The sequence below is a fragment of the Anomaloglossus baeobatrachus genome, chromosome 12 (genome assembly GCF_048569485.1).
Source record: "Anomaloglossus baeobatrachus isolate aAnoBae1 chromosome 12, aAnoBae1.hap1, whole genome shotgun sequence".
Lineage (NCBI taxonomy): Eukaryota > Metazoa > Chordata > Amphibia > Anura > Aromobatidae > Anomaloglossus > Anomaloglossus baeobatrachus.
In genome coordinates this window covers 55,466,530-55,487,521 of record NC_134364.1, presented here as the reverse complement: position 1 = coordinate 55,487,521, position 20,992 = coordinate 55,466,530, and the positions used below count along the sequence as shown (strand labels likewise).

Genomic DNA, 20,992 nt, shown 5'->3' with positions numbered 1-20,992 from the left:
AAGCATAAAGACTTGTATGACCCTTATCAATCAACTACGTCAGTAATTCATGACAGCCAAAACCAGAGACTTCCAAATCTGTACCGGTGGCATCTCTGGTGCCTTTTCTGAATAGTAGACCTAGCCACATCATTACATTGTGGTGCCCCACATTTATGACATCGTGGGTGCCTAATAATCAGAAGAGGTGCTGGGAATGCCATGGGTGGTGGAACATTTTCAGAGCTCTGGTCCGGCAGATGACAGCCATGGCCAACAGACCGGGGTTCTATGAATCTTGTTGCTCAACTCTACCATTCACCTAACCCTAAATTCAATCAGTGTAGCTTAAGAGGGCCAGGGACTGGTGGTCTGATCCGGCAAAGATGGTCAGAGTACCAGCGCTAGAGCGGAGGGTGGTTTCCGGGGGTGAGGGAAGTATGTCTTCTTACCTTCCTTTTAATAAACATAAAAGCAGATCATGTCACTGCTATGTGGCCTTTTACCAGAGGTGATCCAACCTTGGTTAGACCCTTCCCTGATGCATCACTCTCCAAGGGTCTTGGAAAATACCTGGTGCTTGAACAATAATCCATTTATGTCTTATCTGTGCACACTTACTGAGCGCACCGATCCTGTGCCCACTGCAGCAGCGCTTTCTTTGCGGACGTCTTCCACTTAGACGTTGCGCTTCTTTTAGGCAATGGGCTTGCAGTTGGAGAGACTCCATTTTTCGTCTCACTCGTCACTGGTTGCTGTTCCTCTGTGTTTGCCAAAATGCTTGCCAACCCTTCGATCTGCCATAAACAAAGATGTATCAGATTTTTAATTAATTGATGACTCTTCGGAACAGCCATAGTTTCCATTTGTAAAACATAAAACAGTTATTGAAAAAAAAAATAATCAGGCATTAATTGGACCAACTGGACAATTTACTAAAATTGCAACCCTTAGGAGGTGGATTACAGCCTATTTATGTTCTAAATATTTGTAGAAAAGTATGAATTAACATGGCATTAGGGTGATATAACAATCCTTTTTATGCCCTAAAACACAGAGCTTTATAATGCATTTTCACCAAATTCACACTTTTCCAATATTCGGTGATTCTTTCACCAAAACAAGGTCACTTCCACTGCCACTTACGGCTTTTGTGAGGAATAGGAGGCCACAAATTTTGCAAGTGCTCCAAAATAATTCTCATCTTGGCCATTTTTTTTTTTAATGTCCCAAATCACGAATCCATGCTGCAATTACAGTGATCCCTCATCTATTGATGGAGTTGCGTTCTAGAGACCCCCGCGATAGGCGAAAATCTGCGAAGTTGTGGAGTTATATGTAATTTATTATTTCTCTGTATTTTTCAGATTATAAGACACACTCTTCCTCGAAAACATTTGGAGGAAAATGAGGGTTGAGCCTTTTAAGCTGAATCTAGCTTACCGGGGGTGGTGGAGAATGATGACAGGAGGCAGGGACAATGCTGCAGACTGTGGACTGTGGACTGCGGAAGGTGAGGCAGGGACCATCCTAAAAATGTCGGCAGTGCGGGCTTCAAATAATGGCGCCCGGAGTCAGTGTGTGTGCAGATTGAGCTCTCGGCTCAAGATCTTATCTGCGCATGCGCCGCCTGTGGCCCGTTGATCTCCCAGCAGCGGACATAGGCAAAATGACGCCTGGAGGTGGTGCATGCGCAGAAGAAATCTCAGTTTGTCATTGAGCTGATAGCTCAATCTGCATACGCGCTGACTCTGGGCACCATTTCTATAAAGTCTGCACCGTCGACAGTTTCTGGATGTTCCTGCCAGTGCCCGCAACGAGCATCTGGGACACCCGTCGCACCGCCAGCAGCATCGCCCTGCTCCACCACCGCCCCTGCCTGCCTACTATAACCCCGCTCCTCCATCGATGGCAATCCCCCAATCCAGAATCCTCAAAGCAGTGAAGCCACAATAAGTGAACCTCGATATAACGGGGGAAGACTGTATAGGGGTTCTCCAATCTTAAAAAAAAAATAAAAAAAAAAAATAGTAATTTTAAGAAACAGCGCAACTCTTATCCACCGACTGTGTCTGGTATTACACCTCAGCCTCATACCCTTATATAGGAATGAGCTGCAATACCATAAATGACCTGTAGACAAGAGAGGCGCTGCTCCTAAAAATAAAAATTGATACTATTTCGGGTAACATTTTTAAGTTTATTTTTTAAAGAAAAGTGCGATAACTGAAAAATAGCAATTCTGCAGTTTCAGTTTATATTTTACATTTTCTTGCTCATCTCATGGGAGAAATATTTGTTTATTTTCTTAGTTCGGGCAATTACTCACATGGCAATACCAACCATATTCATTTTTTTATATTTCAACATTTATGTTTGGGGGAAAAAAAAGGGAGGTTTAAACTTTTACATTTAATTTTTTATTTTCTTTTTATATTTTTTTCGTTTGAAGCTATGTGAAATGTAATTTCATACTATACAATGTACAGATACTTACATGAAAATGTAAAATGATTTGCCAAATTAGGCCGAGCACAATAGACGGCTTCCCACTAATGATATCTTCCACATGAATATTTATGAGCTTGATCTAGAACATAATGTCGTAGTTTAGAAAGAATTTCTTCCATAGAATAATCGGTAATAACTGCACTAAGAGACCTAAGAAGCGGCAATACTCACAGAGCGCCTGCCTAGAAAGTTCAGGGCAGATTCTATGTTGCTTCTCGACTGAAAGAGGTTTTTTCCTTTCTCACGCGGCTGTGAAATAGATGGCGATAAAGACAATATGGAGTCTGTGGATCATTATGTTGCAAGTAATTGGAAATCACAATAAATTAGAATATCATCAAACAGTTAATTTCAGTAATTCAATACAAAAAGGGAAACGCATATATTAAATAGAGTCATTACACACAGAGGGATCTATTTCTATATATTATAGAATCATTACACACACAGGGATCTATTCCTATATATTATATAGAGTCATTACACACAGAGGGATCTATTACTATATATTATATAGAGTCATTACACACAGAGGGATCTATTACTATATATTATATAGAGTCATTACACACAGAGGGACCTATTCCTATATATTATATAGAGTCATTACACACAGAGGGATTTAGTCCTATATATTATATAGAGTCATTACACACAGAGGGATCTATTCCTATATATTATAGAGTCATTACACACAGAGGGATCTATTCCTATATATTATATAGAGTCATTACACACAGAGGGATTTAGTCCTATATATTATGTATAATCTTTGTTTATTAAGAAAAATACAATACAAATGACAAGAACCAAAGCATAGGATCAAATATTGCGTACAAATTTGACTTACAAATCAATTCCTTAGTAATACAAAAAAAAAAGATCATGTAGACATATATCCTTCTGGAAAGTATCAAAAGGTAATAACAAAGGGAAGGGAAGAAAGGAAGGGGACATGCATATCTCAAGATCCTTCCATTACGAATGTTATCTGCCCCTCTCCTCCCCTCCACATTTGTTTGACTCTGCTCCCTCTGTTTACCCTGGACAGAGTATTATTTCAAGACCAAAATAAAACGAGAGGGAGTCTACGTACCCACTTGACTCGTATACCAGAACATTAGGCACTAAGAATGCAATTTAAGATCAGGAAACAGGGTAAAAAAAAAAAAAAAAAAAAAAAAAAGGGGGGGGGGGGGAATGAGCTAGCATTGAAGATAGTAACGACATAGAGAGAGAAAGAAGGTGAAAGGTGGGTAAGTCCGAGGGGAAGGGATGTCCATGTTCTCCCAGGTGCGGCTGTTGGAGAAACCAGGCCCGGCCAGTATTCCCCTTCTATTCAAGGACCAAACAGTTCTCTATACGCATTTGTCTCTTTGAAAAGGATCCAAGGTTGCCAAATCTTTATGAATTTCTCGCTGTCCTCTGTCACCTCCGCGGAAAGCTCCTCCATATAACATATGGAGGAGAGTTCCTGCTGCCATTCTTGCATAGAAGGAGACGTTGTCTTCCGCCAGTGTCTAGGTACCACCGAACGGGCTGCCGAAAGGCAGAATCTAAGTAAGTCTCCTTTTTGTGTCTTAATTGAGCCGGGCAACATGGACAGCAGAGAAATCTGTGGGGAGGGCAACACCCTCTCTCCAGAGATATTGGTATATGTCCGAAACATCTGTAGCCAGAAGGGTTTAATTAGTGGGCAGTCCCACCATATATGCAGCATTGTCCCCGGGGAACCTCCACACCGCCAACACAGCTCAGAAACAGAGGGGAAAATCTTATGCAGCTTCACTGGGTATAGGTACCATCTTGACAAAATTTTGTAATTCTTTTCTTTCGCATAACCTGCCGTGGCCAGCTTATGGGTAAACAGATATGCTTTCCGTTTTTCTTCTTCAGAAAAGGTGGTGCCCAATTCTATCTCCCATTGTGACATGAAGTGTGGATCCGTATCTGCCTCAGGAGCTGCCTGACTCAACAATTTATAAATTAATGATATTAAGTGAGAAGGTGGGGACTTCTGCATGAACAACCCTTCAAATGGGGTCAAGGAAGGGTTGGGTAGATGTTTCCATTTTCTCAATCTATTGCTTACAAATGAGTGCAACTGTCTGTACTCTATCCATGATAATGAACAAGGGGGATCCAGCCCCTGCAGATCCCCAAAGGACATGATGTCATGTCCTTTTAATACATGATGAATCCTAACATCATCATCTTTTCCCCAGCGCAAGAAAGTGGAACAGTCAGATCCCGGGGCAAATTCCGGATTGGAAAGGATCGGGGTGAGCAGGAGTGGAGGACCAGATAACGAACTTTTTTGTCGGGTCCGATCCCATTCTTTTAGTGTAGCCTTTACCAAGAAGTCAGCCGTAGGCAACTTTACTCCCTCTCGTGACTCCAACCAAGGTAGATACCGCAAGGGTACATGCGCTCCCCCTTGCTCTAATGCTACCCACTTCTTATGTTCAGCAAAAAAGTGCCAGTCAAACATGCGCATTAATAGAGTAGCCTGATGGTATCTACGGAGGTCTGGCAGTCCAGCCCCTCCCCTGTCCGTCGGTCTGGTTAAGGTATGATATTTTATTCTTGCCCTCGAATGTCCCCACACAAACTTGATCAACGCCGATTTGAGTGTGCGGAAAAAGCTAGCGGGTGGAGATATGGGAACCGCTTGAAAAACATATAGAAACCGTGGGAGTACGTCCATCTTGAAAGAGTTGATACGTCCAAACCACGAAATAGGTTTTTTGTGATATGATAGAAGATCTTTGAGTGTGCGTGTCAATAGGGTTTGATAATTTAACGCGTAGAGGAGAGAGAGGTCAGCCGGGATCTGTATGCCCAAATATTTAATTGCTTTAGTTTGCCACCTGAATGGGAAATTCTGTTTAGCCAATGCCACTTCGTGGGATCTTAGGGTGACACTCAGTGCTTCCGTTTTTGAGTAATTCACTTTGAAATTGCTTACCTCCCCGAATCTCTCAAACTCCTTCATCAAAGAAGGTAGCGTAATGTGGGGTTGAGAAACATAAATCAATAGGTCATCAGCATACAGGGAAGTCTTATAAGTCTCCTCATCCACCCGTAGACCATGTATACTGGGATTCCTCCTGATAGCGTTAGCGAGGTGCTCCATCACTACCACATACAGCAATGGCGAGAGAGGGCACCCCTGTCTCGTGCCATTCCTTATCGCAATGGGTCGAGACAATGCTCCATTGACCTTGACCCGTGCCGAGGGACACGTATACAACGCCAATATTTTTTGTAAAAAGAGCGGGCCCAAGCCAATCTTTTGTAACGCGGTTCGGAGGAAATCCCAATGCACCCGGTCGAATGCCTTCTCCGCATCCACAGACAAAAGGCCAACCGGTGAAGAAGAAGAGATCGCATTAGCCATGAGTAATAAAGTCTTATTCACATTATCACGTGCCTCCCTACCTTGAACAAATCCGACCTGATCTGAGTTAACAATTGAGGGGAGGAGAGGGGCCAGTCTGTTGGCCAGTGTTTTAGAAAACAATTTCACATCCACATTTAATAAAGATATCGGCCTATAATTGGTAACCAGAGATGGGTCCTTCCCGGGCTTCGGCAAGACTGTAATGAACGCCTCCAGGGACTGTGCCGCAAATGGAGTCGTGTCTGAGACCGAATTGAAAACCCTTGTGAGGAATGGGGCTATCAATTCTCTAAATGTCTTGTAAAATGCCGGGGAGAACCCATCGGGGCCCGGGCTCTTTCCTGCAGGGGAGCTTTTAATCACCTGCCCCACCTCCTCCTCCGTAAACTGTTCTTCTAATTGTGAGACCTCCTCCTCCCTCAACGGTGTGGATGCCGTGTCTGTGATGTACTCATTGATCCTCTCCATCAGTTTACTCTGCTCCATATCCGCCAGGCGTCCCCTAATGTTATATAGGTCAGAGTAAAATGTCCTCATTTCCTCCATGATCTCCACCGGGTTACTCGTGTCAGTACCGCCACGCCGCTGTATTCTCGGTATGAATGATGTGTTGTTGCGGGGGTGAAGAAGGCGTGACAGGGGCCTACCACATTTGTCCGAGTGTTGATATAGGAAACGTTGGTAATGAGAGCGGTATTTAAGGTATTTTTCATTAAGGAGCGTCTTCAAGTCCTCTCTATTTTTAACGAGGTCTGCTAAGACCCCAGCTGATCTGTTTCTTTTATGTGTGGTTTCCAACCTATGTATCGCCTCAAGTAATGTGCTAATTTGCAAAGTCTTCAACTTCTTAATACGTGCCCCATGTTTTATGAAAACTCCCCGAATTACGCACTTGAATGCTTCCCACTGAAAAGGTAGGGAGGTGGAGTCCCCGGCGTGTGTTGCCAAAAAGACCTCTATTGATTCCTTGACATCATTTGCGCACAGTGTATCCTTCAATAGATTGTCGTTAAGTTTCCATGTCCACTCACGCTTCTGACCCCCCGGGGGCGAAACTGTTAGGAAAATAGGTGCATGATCGGACCAAACCACGCTTCCGATCTCAGCAACTGGGTGCCATGTGAGGACGTGCTGACTTACTAAAAAAAAATCAATACGGCTATATGAGCCGTGTGGGTTTGAGTAAAAGGTATAATCCCTTCCCGAGGGGTTTAATACCCGACACACGTCCGTCAATTGAACCTGATGCACCTCCCTTTTAAAGGACCGTAAGTGGGATAAGGGGATCGCGCTTCGGCCAGTTGAAGTATCCACCTGTGGGTCTAGGGGCATATTAAAGTCTCCCCCCAAGATGACCACTCCCTCTGAGAATTCTGTAAGGGTTCTGAGAAATCCCCGTCCCGCTTTTGACTGATCTACATTGGGCGAATACCAACCCGCGACTGTGAACACATTACCTGAGATTCTCAATTTAACCATAACGTATCTGCCTTCTGGGTCCAACTTCATGTCTATCAAGGAGTGACTCAACGATTTATGCAAGGCAACAGACACCCCCCTGGATCTAGAGTCTGCGTTAGTACCATGGTACCAGGTCGGGTAGTAACGATTTTTCATGTTGGGGACACAACCTGTTTTGTAATGAGTTTCTTGGAGAATAAGAATGTGCACCCTCTGCTTGTGCATATCATAAAGAATTTGGGTCCTTTTTTGGGGAGTATTAAGTCCCTTCACATTCAAAGAGCCGAATTTTAGTTCCGCCATGGTTCCGCACCTAGGGTCCAATCAATCACCTGTGGTTGGAGAAGGGATAAGAGGGAAGTTGGGGAAGGTTGTAGGAAAACCAGAGAAAGAGAAAAGGAGAAAAGAAAGAGAAAAAAAAAAAAAAAAAGGAGGGGGGGGGGGAAGGGTGAAGAGGAGCAAGAAAAGGAGGAAGAAGAAGAGTTAGAAGAAAAAGAATTAAAAGAAGAGGAGAGAGAGAGGAAGTAAAATAAGAAGAGTTAGTAGGAGAATTAGAGCAATTAGAACAGAAAATACTTCAGCACCAAGAAAGGGCTAAAGCGTACCGCCAAACCCGACGGAGTTAATGGGGTAGAACTATATAAAGCTGCACCTAGGCCAGCCAAGTGCAACAACCCCAATAGAGAAGCGGACTGCACACGGAAGGCAGCTCCGCCTGACCCAGAGCATATTATTTTAACAACTTATATCAGCAACCTTAACTTTAAAGTTACGCCGCCCTTCGGCTTTTAACTTTAGCACCGAGTGTGTTCCTCGCGGGGGCTTGGCGGCCAATTAAGATGGTCTCACCTTCCCCACGACGACGCAAGCTCAGGCCACAACCTTTAGACAAAAGGCAAAAGGAGGCCCCTCCAACACATCCTTGGTAATGCAATATAACATTAACTGTCAGTAGTGTGTTAACCTGTAATGAGAAAAATCAAACCACATCTCTGTAGTAATAAGACTTATACGCCTTATAAACCTTCATAAATCTTCGCCTCCTTGTGAATGTCCAGCCTCAGCCACGGTCCTCGGGCACTTCTTCCTGGTTTCTCCTCCTCTCCCATACCGCCGCAGGGTAGACGCCCCCTGGTCCCCCGGGGGGCAAACACGGCCAGTCTGTGATGGTCACCTCCGGAATCCGTAAGGCCGCTGCAAACGCTGGAACCCCCACCGGGTGGCTCAATACGTGCACCCTGCCCGCCTGCCGTACCCGCAGGCGAAAAGGGAACCCCCACGTGTACGGGATATTCCGTTGGCGCAGCGAGTCCAGGAGCGGGCGTAATGCCCTTCTTTTCTGGAGTGTCCATCTGGAGAGGTCAGGCAAAAGTTGTATCCTCCGTCCCTGGTGTCTTAGATTCTCTGCCGAGCGGGCCCGCCCCATTATGGCGTCCTTGAGTTGGTATCTGTGTACCTTGCAGATGACATCCCTAGGACGGTCCGGATCCCGAGAACGAGGGCCCAAAGCTCTATGTGATCGGTCCAGCTCCAGGGGAGAGTCCAGTGGGACTTGTAACAGAGCATTAAAAATGTGGCGTAGGGTTTTGTCCAAATCCACAGATTCAATCGATTCCGGCAAGCCACGGACCCTTATATTGTTTCGTCTGTTGCGGTTTTCAATATCGTCAATGAGGTCAGTCAGATACTGAAAGTGAGCATTGTGGGAAGAAATGCGGGAATCCTGCTCTGTTATTTTAAGTGATAGGGATTGTGCTGCAGCTTCAACAGCCCCCACTCTTTCCCCCATCTGCTGTACTTCGTCTCTCAGGCCTGATAGCTCTGCACGATAGGAGCTTTCCAGTCTAGTTACATATGAGTCCATATCAGCTTTTGTAGGGATATTTTTGATGTGACTACTGAGGCCCTCTAACACCCTCCACATCTGGAGCAAAGGCTGATGATCTGTGTGGCCTATTCCCCCGCTGGTGCCAGGGTGCCCGGCCTCTTGAGCAGCACTATTAAATGTAGCAGCTGAGAAACACAGGCTTGCAGGGGGGCTCCCTCCAAAGAACACAGTCCCAGCAGTTCCCATCTGCACGGGGAAGACGCACAGCTCCGTGCCAGCAGCATCACAGTGGTCGGGTGAGGCAGCCCTCCTTCCCTCCCCCCTCCGAGTCTCCAGGCCCAGAGTAGCTGGCGATCCTCCGGTGGAAGTGGGGCCAGATGAATCCTCCAACATCATGGACCCCCCCGCATTACTGCCCTCCCCTCCCGCTCCAGTCATGGTAAGTGCCGCCTGGGTGCAGACTGAGTTTTCCGACACTGTCCCGCCGGCGTTCTGGGCCTCGGCGCCATTTTGCCTTCCCGCCTGAGGAGCCGCTCGAGGAGTCGCTCCGGCCTGCCCCTCACTGACCTGTGCCCGCTCTTCATTGCCGCCTGTGTCCGCAGCCAGAGCCCGGGCGTCAGCTGCATCCTCCGGATCCTCAGCCGCCACTGCCGCTGCCGCGGCTGCGCCCAGTGAGCGGCCGCTTCTCGTATGCCTCGCTGCGTCCGCCATCTTGTGCTCAGGGGCTGCCCGCTCCGGATCCCTCAGATAGCTCCTGATATCCCGTGTTGTGGTGGCCGGTGTTTTAAAAGTATGTCGGGGGCCTCCTCCCCTCCTCCTGTTGCCCATCCGCTGCTCAAATCTCTGTTTTTGTTGCCCTGGTGTTATAAATGCCCGGGTCAGGGCAGGAGCAGAGACACTTCACGACTCTATCCCTCCATGTCCAGGCCACGCCCCCTAGTCCTATATATTATATAGAGTCATTACACACAGAGGGATTTAGTCCTATATATTATATAGAGTCATTACACACACAGGGATCTATTCCTATATATTATAGAGTCATTACACACAGAGGGATCTATTCCTATATATTATAGAGTCATTACACACACAGGGATCTATTCCTATATATTATATAGCGTCATTACACACAGAGGGATCTATTCCTATATATTATAGAGTCATTACACACAGAGGGATCTATTACTATATATTATATAGAGTCATTACACACAGAGGGATTTAGTCCTATATATTATATAGAGTCATTACACACAGAGGGATCTATTCCTATATATTATAGAGTCATTACACACAGAGGGATCTATTCCTATATATTATATAGAGTCATTACACACAGAGGGATTTAGTCCTATATATTATATAGAGTCATTACACACAGAGGGATTTAGTCCTATATATTATATAGAGTCATTACACACACAGGGATCTATTCCTATATATTATATAGCGTCATTACACACAGAGGGATCTATTCCTATATATTATATAGAGTCATTACACACAGAGTGTTTATTTCTGTTAATGATTATGGCTTACAGCCAATGAAAACTCAACTCTGAAATTTAGCTCAGCCTGCAAACTGGATATCAGTGAGAAAATGAATGAAAAAAAACAAGATTCCAGACAAACTTTGTGCAATTATATTAACTAAAAAGGTATGCACTAAAATCTGTTTCTTTGGGGGTTTTTTTTACTCAAAAATGATCATAGCCTATAAAGAAAAGCCAGTCCCACCTCTATATAAAAAAAGGTAGTATAGAAAAAAAACCAAACTGTATTACCAAGCCTTCTCCGGAGAGAACTTCGAGTAAGTCCAGGAGAATGTGTCCACTCTGAATATCAACAAATAGGTCTTGTACAGCTGATGACTGCGGGTGCTGGGGAATAAAATGAGAGCATAATAGTAACTGTCTTCATGTCCGCTACAGACAAAAACATCTAAAAAGATAATATAATCTACAGTCATGGTCAAAGGTGTTGGTCCCCTTGAAATTGTCCCAGAAATATGAAGTATTTCTTCCAGAAAATTATTGCAAGAAGACATGTTTTGTTATACATGTTTATTTCCTTTGTGTGCATTGGAGCAACACAAAACAAAAAAACAGAGAAAAAAAAAGCAATTTGGAGATGATTTCACACAAAACCCAAACATCGGCAGGAAAAAAATTGTTGACACCCTTCCAAAATTGTTTAAACAACTTTTTTCAATTATGTGATGCTCGCTTAAACTCATCTGTGGGAAGAAACAAGTGTGGGCAATATTAAAATCACACCTGAAAGGAGATAAAAAGGGAAGAAGTTGACTTAATCTTTGCATTGTGTGTCTGTGTGTGCCACACTAAGCATGGAGAACAGAAAGAGGACAAGAGAACTGTGTGAGGACTTGAGAACCAAGATTGTTGAAAAATATCAACAATCTCATAGTTACAAGTCCATCTCCAAAGATCTTGATGTCCACGGTGCGCAATGTAATCACGACGTTTACAACCTATGGCACTGTAGGTAATCTCCTGGGATGTGGACAATACAGAAAAATTGATGAAAGGTCACAAAGTTGGACATGCGGGGGTGCTCAGTACTCGTAACTAGTGATGAACGGGCACTACCATGCTCGGGTGCTCAGTACTCGTAACTAGTGATGAGCGGGCACTACATGCTCGGATGCTCAGTACTTGTAACTAGTGATGAGCGGGCACTACATGCTCGGGTGCTCAGTACTTGTATTGATGAGCGAGTACTTCCATGCTCGGGTGCTCTGTACTTGTAACTAGTGATGGACGGGCACTACTATGCTCAGGTGCTCTGTACTCGGAACTAGTGATGAGCGGGCCCTACCATGCTCGGGTGCTCGGTACTCGAAACTAGTGATGAGTGGGCATTACCATGCTCGGGTGCTCGGTACTTGTAACTAGTGATGAGCGGGTACTACCATGCTCATGTGCTCTGTACTCGTAACTAGTGATGAGCGGGCACTACCATGCTCGGGTGCTCGGTACTTGTAACTAGTGATGAGCGGGCACTACCATGCTTGGGTGCTCGGTATTTGTAACTAGTGATGAGCGGGCACTACCATGCTCGGGTGCCCTGTACTTGTGACTAGTGATGAGCGGGCACTACTCTGCTTGGTCGGATGCTCTGTACATGTAACTAGTGTTGAACGGGCACTACCATGCTCGGTACTTTTAACTAGTGATGAGAGAGCACTACCATGCTCGGTACTTGTAACTAGTGATGAGCGGGCACTACCATGCTTGGGTCTCATTAATAACAGTTGGATGCTTGGATAGACAAGACTCGTTTACCTGAGTATATTGGAAGTCAATGTGGGGCTTGAGCATTTTTCCAGGAAATCGGCAGGAAACATGCTCGAGTTTCCCATTGAATTCCTTTATATTCTGCATGTGAGTCGCACCCATCCGCATGTCTGACTGCTAATTACAAGCAAAGAGCACCCGAGCATGGTAGTGCCCGGTCATCACTAGTAACGAGACACGAGCATGGTAGTGCCCGCTCATCACTAATGTTAATTCATCCTTTCCTCGTGATTATGTTACCGATGGAATCCGGCACGTGTTCCATTTAAATGTTGTTGTCAGGGACACTGTCATCTAAATGGTTACCAACTGCGGGCAGAGCTCAGCTCCGGCTATGGCTGTAAGACACAGATGCCAACTATTTAATTTAGCTGGCATCTATCGGGTACGGTTTAGGCTCAATTCTTGAGTCTGCTCCATACACCTGCTCCTGGTGTCTGACATACATGTACGGGAAGGAAAAGGGTTAAATAGTTGGTGCTCAAACATTCATTGGGCCATTCTTCCCAGGCTCATATATTCTCAAAAAGTGTGTGTGTTTGGGGGGGAGGGAAGAGTTACCCAGAACAAAAGGATCAAGAATGCCAATGTCTAACTTATCCAACCCTTGCTTCCCTGAGTATCCGCCATGAGACGACTCCATCATTGACATTGGACAGTTGGCCCGTCCCACCAAAACCAACTTGTTTGGCCACCATTTACTTAATATATACAGCCATATTAACCCAGGGAAGATTTTTATGTGACCATTTCCAAATTCCAACCTGATTAGGCCTCAGTTTTCCAACAGTCCTTCATGGTTGAGCTGATACAGATTCCTCATCCTGCCAGTTAATATTGTATTTTCCAGATAGGTCACGACCATTGGACTGGTCATTGACGGAAAGTGAGGAATCCCTTAGATAATCATTAATTACCTTTGACAGCTGCGAGTTGATCCAGTTGGAGAACGTTCTTTTCTGTGTTCCCTCTTGCTCAGCTGTAAAATAAAAAGAAAAAAAATCTTTATAAACATCTGTCTTATACCAGCCAGAACCAATTTACTTAAATGAGGCTGAACAGCAACACCAGACCAAACCTATGGGCAAAAATGCCACTAGCCCTAGGCAAAAAATCCAGATGCCCAATACTAAGGTGTGTGCTCAGCTTTTTCCATAACTTTCATAGAAGTGTACAAAAAAAGCTGACCTTGTGCCGTAACCTCAACACCTGGGATAGGGACGGGTGGAGTATCACTCAAAATAGGACAAGCACCTCTCCTGAGAATACGCCATAAATGTCCATCCTGGGAATTCATTGAGTTAGAAGACTTAAAACCCAACAGTTAAGGTGGCTGTCCCGTTACAGAAAACATTTGCCTATATCCAAAGTTTGTTGTAAAAAAAACCCCAAACAAACCTGTGCTTTTATCTCTGCTGATGCCCCGGTCTCTGCTTTTTGGACTCAGCAGTGACGTCGTATCAACATTGCTGCAGCCAATCACTAAGTTACACAGGCAGAGATAAATAAAAGGTTAAAAATAGAGGACAACTCCTTTAGTGGTGGTCTAAGGTTCTTTGAGCAAAAGCAGGGTTGTGGAGTCGGTAAGCCAAACCAACGACTCCGGCTCCACAGCCCTGATCAGGAGCACAACCCTCCTCTGCCTCCCAACTTCCTTCTTGTTCCCAGCAATTGCCATTTCGGACAAGATGCTCGATTGCGCTTCCGAGCCAAACTGTGCACTCTCCCATACTGCAAGCAGAGGATACTTTACCTTGGAGAAGCACTGAAGTTGTATCCAGCAATCCAGACAGGTTCAGAGCAGCACTTGCAAACTTTATAGCAAAAAGCTTGTAAGAGCTATACTTTGGAAAAAGGCCACCTCTCAGACTGCAGAGTTGGCCTCTACTGCACGTTGCCTAAAGTATTAAAAATCCTTCCATTCTCAAGAACGCACAGGATTTTCATAAATTGTTTTTACTAGCAGTTTTACCAATTTAACAAGATGAGACAACCCCTTGATGTTTACAATATATTAACATTTTGTCACTCAACATCTTAGAAACATTTTGATTTCACGTCAACATCATGAGTTTGGGTCTCATCACTACTTTAAGGTTGGCGATAAATTTCTTGAAACAAGTTAGTAAATCCTAATAATCTGTTTAGACCTGGGGTTAGGACATGAAACTGTGTTTTCACTTTGTAAAGTTGTCAGAACAGGTGCTACTTCTTACATCTTAAAGATGCACAAAGACCCATTGTTACCGAGGAATCTTTGATTTGAGACAATCCATGATAATCTGAGGAGATCCCAAAACAGCATTTATAATACTTCCAATGATTGTTCTGGTTACTAGGTGGAGACCTATAAACTGTGGAACGTCTGCTTGCTTTATACTATAGAGACCACAGATCTTCCTTTTCCATCAGGATTTACCACATTTGGATACTATATAGGAGAACCATATATTCCCAGGACTACACATTTCTAATTTTTAGCGTTTGACAGGAATGCTATTTGCTGAGCTTTGCTATGTATTCGATGTATTCAACCTATTTATTGGAGAGCAAGGCAATCAGCAGTCCAAAATTGGACATGGGCGATCAACATCTCTCCCAGGTATCCTACACCTGGAGCCCGATACACAGCGCATCGGTCACACCCATCGATAGGTTCAGCCAACATTAGTATAATGTGTATAGGGGCTTTGCGGCTTTTAAACACATCATACATAGATCAATCACTAGAGAAGGACATCATGGTCAGAAGAATAGAAGGAACAAGGTGAGGAGGAAGACCAGCAGCCTGATGGCTTGATACTATTAAGAAAATGGTGGAGAAGACCCTTGTGGACCTATCGAGGCTTCACAAGATCGATCTTCCTGCAGAGCATTCATCCATCAAGTCTCCATGGTTCGAGATCGAGCTGAAGGCTGTTAAACGAAGGAGAATAAAGTATAGGGGCCTTTAAAGCTCACCATACACTTTAGATAGCTGCCTGACAAACAATGTTTAGGTATCTTAGACAGCTCTCCTTGTGTTCTCTACAAGGTTGGAGGCAAACTTGTGAGTGACTCACGTGTGATACACGCGAGTCTCGCATCACCTGGCATGGCCGCACACTCTCCGGACAGGAGCATCTGTCAGGAGAGTACGCGGCCATGCCAGGTGATGCGAGACTTGCGCGTATTACACGTGAGTCACTCACAAGTGTGACCCTGGCCTAACAGTGAACTGCTGCCAGACATCTTTTTGCTGTGGTTAATTTCTTGGAGAACAAAAAGGATCAGCAATCTGAAATCAGTCATCCTTGATAATATCTTTGATCCTCTTTGATAATAGTCTGTCCAGGCCCCATACACATTATCAACAGGTTTGGTTGACGCAAGTCTAATGTGAATAGAGGCATTTAGGGTGCATTTACACTGGATGACTATAGCTGTTAAATGACCGCCTATCGGCTACCTACAGGACGGTCGGTCTTTGTTAGTGATAATCTGCTTTGACAGGCTGACCGCATTTGGTTGGGTACAACGATTGTTAATATGATAGATTATCATTTTATCATTCGCATTTCACCTTTTTACATGGTGTGAGGTGTTACTGATAGTGATTACCTTGAAGCAAGCACAAGACTCGCGCATTAGGCGATTGGCAGCATGTTTATGCAGGCCAATAAGCGAGAAAAGGGAGTTCCTAGGTGCACTTGTTCCTGATAATTGGCCAATGTGTCAAACCAGGACTGAAAGGACACCCGGTGAGTGGCGCAACACAAAGGGAAAACCAGGGGAAATGTAGAAGGGAGGCTCTGGCAATAGGAGGTGAGCTGGCTCCCCTCTCCCTAACACTTAGCTGAGTCTGATCCCTGCACTCCCTTATGTCCCTAAACGAGTCCTTTCCCCCGAACGCAGTCACATGCCTCGCTACTGCAATAAAATAACTCAAGGAAGGTAAGACAAATGGGTGGGGAAAGACACAACAAATAGCATTCCTGAGCTTCACAGCAGGAAACTTCACAGCTGCAACTGAAACAAATAACTCAGCTTCTCTAAAGACAGGCTCCTTCAAAATGGTCAGTAGAGAAGATCTATAACCGGTATGGAGTGAAGCCAGGAGTGGGTAAATGTAGTGGAAGGGAGTTATGATAAGATGATGCAACTATGATTAAGGCTAAGAGTAATCTCAGCCAGAAAGGAGAAAGGTCCTTAACCCCTTTGGCATTAAATAAACTAAATCCACTACAATACTCTGTAGACTCTACAGAGGAATTCTAATCAATTAAGCATTGAGACCTCCTGATCCCAGATCCCCAGAGGTAACATGCAGATGGCACACATTTGTGATACAGTGTACATTGCATGAACAAGAAAATCATTGACATACAATCTGACTTGTGACCAAGTCTACATTCACACTTCGGTATTTGGTCAGCATTCTATTCAGTATTTTTAAGCTAAAATCAGGAGGGGAACAATCAGAGGAAAAATATAATAGAAACACGGGCACCACTTCTGCATTTTTCACCAGCTACTGGTTTTGGCTAAAAATACTGAGATAAAAAAACTCACCAAATACTGAACGTGTGAACGTGGCCTAATTCTAGGCAACAATAAACTGTAGAGGAGAAAACTGTTGGACATGGGAACTTCTGGGTAAGTAGCAGCTAATTGTTTCTTCGTCATACAATTTGACAGACAGGATACAACGAAATCTCCGTGTACTTCCTATCTGCTCAATGTAATAGCCAAAAGTGCAAGAAATCGTTAAATCGCTTAAGAAGGACAACACGATTCCCTGGTCCCAGAAGTGTGATCAAAGTAATGGCAAAATAATACAAGATAATGAACTTAGAGGAATACAGATCAGGCCTGGTGTCATCTATGGGGGCAGAATTACAGTCCAATACAACTTGGAGGTAATATGATGCCATGAAGTCCAATATATGTTGTGCTTTGCGTCAGATTTGATACCAATTTTTAGTTTAGTTTCATTTGTTTTTTACTGGGTCATATATTTGGTATACTGTGCCGTTTGCTTGCAATGGAGGTCCGATTATTTGGCTATCGTGTATTTTCTTGTTTGCACATCATATTGTCACTGGTGTGTCACAGTTGACAGAGAACCCTGTGGTGTCCTGCTGTAGACGGTAGGTGAGTTTGGCTACACAAAGTGCACCTTGATTTTACATCTTTTCCTCTGTGATGTGAATTCAGTTTTGTGTGTCTTCTCTGTTAGGGTTTATTTTTTCCCCTTTAGGACCCTGTGGAGATCTTTTCCTTTCAGTTGCTAATCCTTCACCTATCTCTTCCCCTCTGTATCTTTATATACCTGCATTTCACCTATCTCTTCCCCTCTGTATCTTTATATACCTGCATTTCCCCTGGCTAAGTTGCTGGTGATAGAGTTAATTTTCTATACGGTCCTAATTGCAAGCAGTCAGCTTGTAATCATCTGGAGAAACGCTGTTGTATGTTGTTTGTTTGCTTTGCTTTCACGTGTGTTCTTTGGGACTTAAGGGGGCTTTACACGCAACGACATCGCTAACGAGATGTCGTTGGGGTCACAGAATTCGTGACGCACATACGGCCTTGTTAGCGACGTCGTTGCGTGTGAAACGTACGAATGACCGCTAACGATCAAAATTACTCACCTGATCATTGACACATTGTTCTAATCCCAAATATTGTTGCTGTTGCAGGACACAGGTTGTTGGTCGTTCCTGAGGCAGCACACATCGCTATGTGTGACACCCCAGGAACGAGGAACAACACTGTACCTGCGTCCTCCGGCAACGAGGTGGGTGTGACTTTCTTTCGGCTGCTCTCCGCCCCTCCGCTTCTATTGGACGGCTGCCGTGTGATGTCGCTGTGACGCCGCACGAACCGCCCCCTTAGAAAGGAGGCTGTTCGCCGGCCACAGCGATGTCGTTAGGTAGGTAAGTATGTGTGACGGGGACTAACGATTTTGTGCGCCACAGACAGCGATTTGCCCATGACGCACAACCGACGGGGGCGGGTGCTTTCACCAGCGACATCGCTAGCAATGTCGCTGCGTGTAAAGGAGCCTTTAGTGGGGTTGACTAGTGCACATCCCGCCGTGTCATTACCCAGGGTCAAGTTCAGGGTCAGCAAGGGCCAGGTATCCTGCTCGGTGCATAGGTGCGGAACCAATCTAAGCATGTCAGGGGAGCCAGGAAGGTTTTAACAGGGGTCACCATCTCCCCCTCCTCTAGACAGAGGGTTTCCGTCCCTCTTCGCTGTTAATTTGGTATTTCCCCATGCCTAGCGTGACACATATTTGCTGTGAGTCTGAAGTTGCATGTTTATACTGGCAATTTACATCATTATATGAGCTTTCCTCCATTAATATTAAGGCGCATATCCTGCCATAAATGTATAAGTTAACCCCCAATTTACGATGAGAACTAAGGTTCCCTGACCCATAAGGAGGTGGCCACTGAATCCTGGTGGATATAATAGTAAGGTGACCCTTATGTTCAACCTAACCCCAGAAGATTATGATGGAAAGAGCCAAAATCCATGTCCTCCTCCTGAGATATACTACTACGGAAGTGCAAAAACATATTCAAGTCATAAAAAGGGTTTGGGGGAACCAAGACCAACCTTCCTGAGAGGATAAGATGGGGCCAATATCTTCTAAGAACACGACAACGAGGTGCATAGGAGCAGAGTAGTTTATATTCTGCAGATGTCCATGCACCTGCCCTGCTTTATTATTGCATATTCTTGGTTTGTTAAAAGGGTTTTCCCAAAAACGGATCCCCTACCCATGTGATAGGAAATAACATGCCGATGGATGAGATTCGGACCTCTCCCAATTTTCGGAGCACCATTTTCAGGATCACTGGGGGGTCCTAGAGGTTGAAGTGATAGTGATCAACAAGTTATTCCCCATCACATAGATTGCAAATAGTCCTTTAATAAATCAATCCATGGCGTTCTTCAGAGCCCCATCTGAAATGAAGACAATAAGCCCATGCTCAACCACCTCTCCATTCATGGTCTATGGCACTACCAGAAATAGCCCAATGCTCCAGTCAAGATGGGGATTTGCAGAGCCTGGTTCTTTAGGTTCGTGGACATCCAACCATAGGTGATTATTCCCAGAATCAAAAATTCTCTTTTTACGAAGTTGCTAAATAATCCTACCGGTGGTGGCACACACCGAGGACCTCATCCATCAGACCTTGCATTAGGTTGGTAAAAGGAAGGCATCTCCAGCTTTATTTGTTTTTTTACCACGGTTAATGAGGAGGAATAAAGGAGACTGTCTCTGGCCGGAGTTGCTCTTTAAGCTCATGAGTCATTCTACAGTTTGAAGACGAATGTATTATATATTACATCTCGCATATTCACCACTGATGTGCTAGACGTTATCCCTACAAGCATGACCCTGTGCAGCAGCTGTTGTAAGCCACGACTCGGGACCATGCGGCCCTATTCTGGTATGCATGAATCATGATTATTAGAATACATATCTGAAGTTAGAAAACTGTAAATAGGTCCCATAGCTTTATACCCATCCATGCCAAATCATCTCCCTCAATGGCATCTGCAGAATACAGGTATCATGGGAGAGGTCTGTATTCCGTCAACAAAAAGGGGATGTCACCGATACAAAAGCCTTTATCAACACAACAAAACATATTGTAACGCTTGCAGCCAGTGCAGAGGCAGCGAGCGCAATTAGTGCAACAACTGGACCACAGGGGGGACCCGGGCTTACCCCTTAGAGGGAGGGGCTTAACTAAGCACCCACCACGAGGCAGACACCAGGTATCACTCCCAGGGCAGTGAACAGGACTGTGGCAGCTGACCCCCAGGACAGATGACGGACTTAAGTATAGACAGGTTCAGGTGGGGTAACTGAGGCAAGCAGGACAGGCGGGTATGGACAGGAATGTTGGGCACAGCAGGGATAGACAGGCATGGGAGGGCAGGTACTGAAGATAGACACAGGGATTACAGGGTATGATCTCAGGACCTGACAGCTAGCTAGGTAGCAGACTGGGGACTGACTGACTAACTAGAGGTGTTGGGCAGGCAACTCCTCTAATTGGAGGGTGCCCTAAATACACAGTGCTTCTCAGCGATAGGCTGACAGGCATTTCCTGAAAATTTCACGTCGGCCCTTTAAAAGTAGGGCCGGTGTGCACTTGTGCATCTTAGGTGCACTCTCGGGAACTCTGTGCGGCATGTACAGGGCCCGGGAGGGAAGAAGGCAGCAGCACACGTGGATGGCCCGGACAGTGCGGTGGATGAAGCAACCCGGTCAGGTCGGTGAATAGGTCTGTATCTCTGCAGAGACGCCGGCGCTACACATATTTTATGATGTGTAAATGTAATGTCGCGGGCGGGGAGGAGGGTGTCAGCACACTACGCTCGCCCCCTTCCGCTCGGGTCCGGCGGCCGCTGCTCAGTGGTGGCTCGAGCCGTAGGCCGGATCCCAGGGGTTTCTCGAGCGGCACTCCTCGCCCGTGAGTGAAA

General features: G+C 45.1%; 1 protein-coding gene across 2 annotated transcripts in view; it reads right to left on the bottom strand.

Annotated features, from left to right (window-relative positions):
* The window catches only part of SYNE2 (spectrin repeat containing nuclear envelope protein 2), a 518,190-nt gene that overhangs the window by 408,612 nt on the left and 88,586 nt on the right, over positions 1 to 20,992 (bottom strand). For both annotated transcript variants that reach the window (XM_075330437.1, XM_075330436.1), the window contains exons 3-7: positions 13,420 to 13,481; positions 10,970 to 11,065; positions 2,662 to 2,739; positions 2,477 to 2,569; positions 601 to 776 (exon numbers count right to left, since the gene is read on the bottom strand). In XM_075330437.1, the coding sequence (XP_075186552.1) occupies positions 601 to 776; positions 2,477 to 2,569; positions 2,662 to 2,739; positions 10,970 to 11,065; positions 13,420 to 13,481 (505 nt within the window). The remainder of the gene's footprint in view (positions 1 to 600; positions 777 to 2,476; positions 2,570 to 2,661; positions 2,740 to 10,969; positions 11,066 to 13,419; positions 13,482 to 20,992) is intronic.